At 43.7% G+C, this 8,042-nt stretch overlaps 1 protein-coding gene across 1 annotated transcript in view; it reads left to right on the forward strand.

Moving 5' to 3' along the window:
- Positions 1-786: 786 nt before the first annotated feature.
- UNC5D (unc-5 homolog D (C. elegans)) overlaps positions 787-8,042 on the forward strand; it is a 50,563-nt gene continuing 43,307 nt past the window's right edge. The window contains exons 1-2 of the mRNA XM_010088198.1: positions 787-1,036; positions 5,541-5,684. Of these exons, the coding sequence (XP_010086500.1) occupies positions 787-1,036; positions 5,541-5,684 (394 nt within the window). The remainder of the gene's footprint in view (positions 1,037-5,540; positions 5,685-8,042) is intronic.

The following is an 8,042-nucleotide window of genomic DNA, read 5'->3' on the forward strand; positions in this document are numbered from 1 at the left end:
CAGCATTGCTAAAAATCAATGGGAATTTTCCAGTTTTGACAGCAGCAGGTAGGGTTTGACTCAATTCGAAGAGTTGTAGTAAAGGAAAAGCTTGTGTGCCAGTGCTTGTAAGGAACAGGAACTCGGAAAATAGACACTGAGGCTCAAATGCCCTTGGATCCTGCTGTCGGTGATTCAGGCTGAGGAAGCTCACTATCCTGCAGTTAGTGGCCCTGTGGAAACCACTTTTCCACTTTTGTGTCACCTTCAAGGGGCTGCGGTAAATGGAAATGGTGTAAGAGCATATTGAGAATTTCCTCTAAGTGGGTATGAAATCACCGCTTGCTTATTCCACTGCTGGAGTGCTGCAGTAACGCTGCTCACAGCAATGTACTTCTCTGTGGTTAACACTCTGATCCCGGCTACATCCGAAGGAAATGCGCTGAAAGAAAGGAAGGTTCAGTGGCTGAGGCACTGGGCTGTCACTCGGCTTCGTTTCTGCTGCTTCCACAGACTTCTGTATGGCCTTAGGTGACTCATTTAACCTTTCCGTGCCTCAGTTCCCCATCTACAGAATTTGCAATAGTGATGATGCTGTTTTCTGACTGTTCTGATGCTTCTTTTCTGTCAATTTGCTTGCCAGTTCTTACACTTAAATTATTTTTTGTGTGTGTGTCAAATTTCTTGCAAAGCACCATCCTGACAGGTCTTGAGTTCTACAGGTTTTTCTCTAGTAAAAATAGTTTTTAATGAAATCCAAAATAGTATTTAATCAATTAAATGAGATCATACAAAGGGTTCAACAACATGAAAACTGTGTATTTTCCTTCCCTTTCAGGAAATGATAACAGTGAAGCCCTGCCCGAGTCTATCCCATCTGCTCCTGGAACACTGCCCCATTTTATGGAGGAACCAGATGATGCCTACATTATAAAAAGCAACCCCATTGTCTTACGCTGTAAAGCCATGCCAGCTATGCAGATCTTCTTCAAGTGCAACGGCGAATGGGTCCATCAAAACGAGCACGTGTCCGAGGAAAGCATGGATGAGGCTACAGGTAAGGGCTGATACACCTGAGTGCAGCGTCCACGAGCCAGAGCAAAGAGCAGGAGATCCCCTTCAGAGGTACACCAACAGGAGTTAGCAGATAGTGGCAGGCTTTTTGGTGAGAACTGGAACCAGGAAAGCATCTGCTCCTGGGGAATTCCTGCCAGGATGAATCTGCCGTCACCCCTGAGCAGCGATAGGTGTTTGGTAGGTAATAAGGCGAAGCAGGAGAAATCCACTGTGTGAAAATGCGTGTCTAAAAGAGGAGAATGAGGAGGGAGAAAGTTGAAAATGATCAACGGATTTTATCATGCTCCCTGCACACCCTGTATCTTTTCTCATTTAGTAGCATCTTGATAAATATTGCAAACCAATTGAACGTTGCACCGTCTTGTAATTTCACCATTCTGTTTTGTTATTGCTTTTCTCCTCTTTTTAAATTCCAAGATTGCTAGGCAACTCCATGTCTTGGAAACAGCAGTGTATGCCTAACATCCTCCCTATCAATACAAGAAATTCCTTTTTAAAGGAAAAAATGCCCTTTAAGAAGAAGTTACATCTGAAGCAGTGTTTGGCATTCTTTTTAAGTGACACATGCAGAAGAAATTTCTTACTAAAGGCTTTTTGTAAATGCTAATCTGGATGAATTTTAATTTTTACAGTTACCTTTTGGAAAATAATTTAATAGGCATAACCTTTACTTCTAAAGGCGTTGCTGAATCAATACAGAAGAAATGTCGTCCCTGAATGTTTTTCTTCCATATGGCTAATGAAAATCTGTCTTGTGAATACTGCAATTATGTTTTCTAAGCCTTGGATTAATAACAGAATAAAAAAAGATGAAGTAACATTAGGTGCTTTTTAAATAACACCAGTAACATTGAGGTTTGAGAGATGGAGGCACAGGCTGAGCAAATGGCATCTGGAATATAAATGTTGCAGGTTTGAATTTAGCCTGGAGACAGAGCTAACCCTGTAAGTGGTGTGCTCTAAGCAGAAGTGTGGTCCAGACAGTTCGGTGTGTCTGTGTGTTCCAGAAGCTACCATAATGATCCTTAGGACACAAAAATGCAGGTACAGCCTCTACACAGTGACGTGTTGATGGACAGGCATGGATGTTCTCCCACCATCATGTATCCATACCCATAAATTATTTTGGAGCTCTTCCTCAGCCTTCAGTAAACAGAATATTGGGATTTTTTTCACAATAAATGTGCATACTGGCAGTGCCCTCATTTCTGGAGTCAAATCCGGGGCATAAGCATGTCAGTTACCAAGCATGCACAGTGTTCTGCGTACTGCGTGGGCTCCGTCTGTGAAGAACTGCCCTCGGGTTTGTGCCAGGAGCGGTGAGAGGGTGCGATTGTGGTGTGCTCGCCGAAGGGAGGGCACACTGCGTTAGAGTGGGTCTGTCCTTCCGCTATGTGTTCTGTGATTGAAATGCTGGGAGGATATATAGCAAAATGGTGAAAAATAGCAACAAGAAACCCAAACACGAGGAAATTCAAAGCTGTATATCCATTTACTGCATAAAGGTGGCAGAACAGGAACTTTGCTCTCTCTGTGTACTCTGCCTCACAAAGTGGGAGCCTGAGCTAGCAGATGCTGCTGTGATAAAAATATAATAATTACGGTTTGATTAATTTCCTTCTGCTTTATTTTGCTTGCCTGAACATTGCAGCATGCACCTCAGAATCAGTTTGCAAATATTTCAACTTTTGGTTTCACCAGAGGATCAGACCTGCTAAGAGTAACTAGAGTTTTCTTATCTGATAAATAAAAGGATTGCAGCAATAACTGCTGTCAGTGTTTTTCCCATTTAAACAAATAAAGCTGACAAATGCTGAAGTTCTGTGCAGCTCTGTTATGTTTAGTACATGGAGAGCAATTATTCATCTGCTGCCAGCATTAGTCTATCTGCAGCTAAACCATCCAACAGTGCGGAAAGCTTATTAGCATATCAGTGCCATAGTCATCATTTTATATTCTGTAAGGCTGTACTGTATAACAAAAGATGATGGTTATAATTTGCACAATAATTTCAAGGGTTGGACTTGCAGTGCTTATTGGAATTACACAAGTCACAGGTAAAATGTTGCTCTTGTTTGTTAGGTGCCTGTTCTTATTTGCATGGATTTTTCGTTCTGTGTCATTTCCTATGAATGTTTTTTCTGGTGTTGGAGATGCAGAGGGTAGGTGAGCATATTTGTTGGTGAAATATAATGATGATAAATGAAGAATATCTGCCTCTGTTCCCAATTGGTTTGCTTTCTGTGGTTGTTTCTAAAACAAAGGGAAAGATGTGTAGTTTGTCCGTAAACAAAACAGAACTTTCCCCAAAGGCGAGATGTTCTCCAGAGGTCCCTTCCAACCTCAGCACTTCTGCGATCCTTGGAGGTCATGGTGGGAGTAAGGTGCTCACGGGATGGGAGGATAGCTGGGGATAGCGGGTACGGCGGGATGCCGTGCCCTCCCAGCCGCGCACGGAGCAGCGCTGTGCTTACAGGCAGATGTGATGCACGTGGCTGCGCAGGAGTGTCCCAGCTAGCTGAACACTGGCTGAGTGGCTCCTGACAGAGACAGCCCGTCCCAGAAAGGTCAGCGTTGGTCAAGGACTTGGCAAGGAAGTCTGTAAGTAGATGGGTTGCAACCTCGTTGTAGCTTGGACTTGGAGGCTGTGGAGTTTTGGTGTTTGTAGCTTTGGCCGGGGTCGTTCAGGGATGCTCACAGCTTGGTTTGACAGAGGTGGGTAACAAGCGTGCGTCTGTCCGTGTCATCCAGCGTGGTGGGATGCCAGACCTTCAGCCAGTCAGCACCTGCTGTGTGGGGTCACCAGGACGCAGGTGCTCTCTGGTGGCACTTACTGGAGCTGCTCTGGTCTTTAACCTCTTTAAAGGATCACTCCACAGAACGGTTATGTGACGGGGAACCCACGGATTCACCGCTGGCAGAGCAGCCTGGATGTTCAGATTGAAGTGGTGCGTTTTCATCGTGTATTTCACGGTCAGTCTGTCAGCAAGGAGGTTGTGACAGAGCCGCTGACTTCACGGGCGGCGTTTGCTCCGCAATGGCTTGCTTTCACCGGCAGAGAATAAAGGGATGTTTTGTAAACAGCTGTGCTGAAAACTGCATCCGTGTATTTAAAAAACAAAATGTGATTAAAAACAACCAGGAAACCTCTATGTTTTTATTACAGAGTTAACAAATATTTGAGTGACTGAAATTATTATTGAGACAACTTAGGAAGCTATGGCAGGGTTGTGCATGGCTTCAGGTATCCCTGTGAAATACTCAAGCCAAACCGGCTAAATGAAAAGAAGTAAAAATCCCCTTTGTCTGTTGCTGCAAAAGTAGCAACAATTTTGTATTGCCTTATAGTATTTAAAGCTTGTCTGACCTTCCCCGCCTCTCTTCGCTGAGCAGCCCCCGTGGGCCCCATCTCTCCTGTCTCCAAAGAGCTCGCTGGCTTCCCGGTGCCGTTCAGAGGTGAGGCACCCGGCTCTTAGTGATGCCTGAGATTAAGTGGAAGCCAATTTTTATGGAGTTTGGGTTTAGGAATTTCTTGCTGCTTTATAAACTTCACAGTCATGAAATATTTTCAGATTGAGTTTTCATTCGTTTCCAGCGAAGGGGAAATAAGTGTCTTGGGACTGCAGAGGAGGAGAAAGACGAAAGCAGCAGCCACGAACGTCTCCTGTTTTCAAATTAATGTTTTTCTGACCAGCTCTTTCAAATGATTCCGACTGCCTTTTAATCCAGATTTGGATTTTATTTCCTCTCCCCAAGGTTGCCATGCAAAGGCAGTTGCAGATATGACGAACACACTGATGTGTCAGGTGTACAAGGCTTCGGGATGCCTGGTGTTTGCCTTCAGGCTTTGTCTGAAGCAAATGCTTCTGGTCTGAAGGGCAATACTGCTAAATTCCCCTCTTTCCCCCCCCCCCTCCACTCCTTCCAGACTCTAATGGCTTGACTTTAGCTTTCTCTGCGGTATCAGACATGGCTTTTGTCTGCTGCGTGAGGCAGTGGCGGCCGGACGGAGCTGCGGCGGCGGTGGCTGGGACAGGCTGAGCTCAGTGGGGCATTTGATTAGCTCCTGTCACACATGCATAGTTCTGGCTGTTTGACTTGATTGGGGGCCAACCAGGGTACTTCAGAAAGGTTCTCAAGGGCACTGCAATGTTAGATGGGAAGACAATTTTATTGTGTATTATGTTATAAAATTCCAGGTAAACTTTCTGGGTGAAAAAGGCACAGGAGACGAGGTTTCTGAGAGAGGTGGTTTATTCTTGCAAAGACCACAGTGGGTGGGTAATTCCTGTAACTCAATGCATTATGACCTACTCAGCTTTTAGAATTTAATTAGTGGCAATATATTATTATCAAAGTAATTAAAGCTTTGCCTTGATTAAAAATGGAATTGTTTAATTAAAAGAAAAGGTTTGACTAACCTTAGCCTCATGCCCAAGTAAGATAGCCTGTATCAGCTAATTTTCTGTTTCTTTCCCCTTCAGGATTAAAAGTTCGAGAGGTGTTCATCAATGTGACAAGACAGCAGGTGGAAGATTTTCATGGGCCAGAAGATTACTGGTGCCAATGCGTTGCATGGAGCCATCTAGGGACCTCAAAGAGTAGGAAAGCATCTGTCCGCATAGCTTGTGAGTACAGTACATGTTCTGTTATTCTAGGGTTTTTAAGGTATGAAAACGTACTGGTTTTTTAGGGTTAAAAATAAACGGATACTGGGAAGGTGCCGCTGTCTTTGCAAGCCTTCCCTGTGAGATACTGTAGGAATATCACAGAAAGCATGCCTTGGGTTTTTTTCAGAGCTCTCTATTTTAATGTGGATGGGTTGATTTGCATTTACACTCAACGAGTCTGTTTCAGAGTATCTGGATTGCATATGGACCCTGTCACAACAATGCAATGTAATAAAAAAGATTAACGCAAACTGAAAATCCTGGGAAAAGTGCCCTTTTGCTCCATGTTGATCATGGGGGTCTAAAAAATACCATTGTTCCTGTGGGACTGTGGAGATGCTCAAAGCCTCATCCAGTTTTTACCTTGCAATTAGATCTGCTCTATTGTTCTAACAGATCAGAGCCTGAAACCATTCTTTTGCCATTGTGCTGCTATCAAAGAATTCAGGAAATTACTTTCCTGTTGTGAATCCTTTTCCTTTAAATCACCAGTTCAGGTCTTTAAAGATCTAGTCCCAGGAAATGATGGCAACAAGCTGCAGAGAGTTGGGAGAAAGGCTTCTTGGAGATGAGGGGCAGGAGGATGGGTTGGGGAGGCTCAAGCAAGAAACTCTGAACGGTAACTTTACTGAGTAGTGTTCTAGCAGTACTTCATAATTCTTTTTCTCTAAAATTATCCTTTTTTAACAGGATAACTTAAACATTTGAGATAAGTAATAGAACAATGTAACAACTCCTTGATTTTATAAATAACAGATTTTTTTTGTTGGCTGATTTAGTTTGAATGTGTAAATATGTGTAAATTCAATTTTTTATTTTACTGCATTAGCTGTCATAACATTGAACGAGCTAATAACTCCCCTGTATTGCTAAGCTGCAAAGGACTATTATCCCGAATTGAATTTTTATTGACTTTTCCCTGCACTGTGATTTCCCAACCCCATAATATGGCAATATGAGTAAAAATCAGAATGAGCAGAAGCAGGTGGAGCCATGTGTTGGGACTTTTAAGCCCATCACTGTGGCACCAGTTCTGCAAACCCCGTCCCCAGCTGCCAGCCGTAACCGCAGATATGGTACTGACCTCGCAGGCACTCCTGGGGGTCCCTTCGCTGCTGCTTTATGGAACGTGCTGCGCGTGGCGGAGCGTTTCGCCTGAGAACTGTGTTCCAGCACTGGCCATTTGCTGCGCTACTTGTACCTGAAGCCATGTTTTTTATGAAAAGAAGAGCAATTCTGAGTGCAGAGATGATGGGACTTGTCTGTAAACCGCCCCCAGGAGTTTCCAGGGCTCACCCCTCCGGGGACCTGTGTCACCCTGGCTGGGGTGAACAACCTCGCTGCTTGATTTGGGGCACGGGTCTGTGACCTGGGGAATGCCCTGCAGAGGACGAGAGATCAGGATGTGTAGGTCCAGTTTGTGACAACATGCAGAACCCTTGACTTCTGCACAGCACCTGTCATTGTGGACACTGTGGTAGTGTCAAATTTTTTCCTTTTTATTTTTTTATATTTTTTTTTTTTGCTTAAAGCCTAGAGATTCTGAGTTGTGAGTCAAGTCCAAAGCATTACAGCACTTTATATTTCTCTGGAAATGCAGGTAAGTATTTCTTTATGGTAGCGTGGAACGCAGAGAAGATGAGAAGGTGGCTCTTACTCCATTTTTCATCTTAATAAAGGCACAGCTGCAGCCTAACTGTTAATGAATGACTTCTTAAGTAGGGTGCTGGAAGATATATTGGTTATCTGTGTGAAAAAAAACATTAACAAAGAATCATAAAAAGGAGAATACACGCACTGCATGCATCTTTCTCTAGTGACCGGCTTGCTAAAATAAGTCTTAATGTATTTTATAAAATATATTAAAGTGTAACTGACTCAGAGCCTCTGCTGTTTAAGGGGGTGTATTTCATGAAGTGTAAGCAATGGAGAAAATTAAATCAATAGATTCACAATGTGGAATTTGAGACACTGTTTGAAGAAAATGAGTATGTCTAATGGAAACATCCTAACTCTCAAAGTACATGTAGTAAGTAACATTCCTTCTGTTTTGTTTTCCTTTGGCAACAAGCAAAACTTTACATATTCCTGGTCGTATCTGGGCCAGGTCAGTGCCATGACATACAGGTTTCCTTTGCGTCTGCTCTGGTTTACGCAGACATTGTGCATAGAAGTGCTGCGGCCACATCACTGTGACGCCGAGACAGTACGCCCCGATTCTTGTCCTGAATTATCGGCTTGGCCGTGGTACCTGAAGTGCAGCAATCTTACAGTCAGCGGTTTGGGGTGTGTGGAATTGCTCTCAGTCCTCTCCTT

This window comes from Pterocles gutturalis, unplaced genomic scaffold (genome assembly GCF_000699245.1).
Source record: "Pterocles gutturalis isolate BGI_N339 unplaced genomic scaffold, ASM69924v1 scaffold4012, whole genome shotgun sequence".
Taxonomy (NCBI): Eukaryota; Metazoa; Chordata; class Aves; order Pterocliformes; family Pteroclidae; genus Pterocles; species Pterocles gutturalis.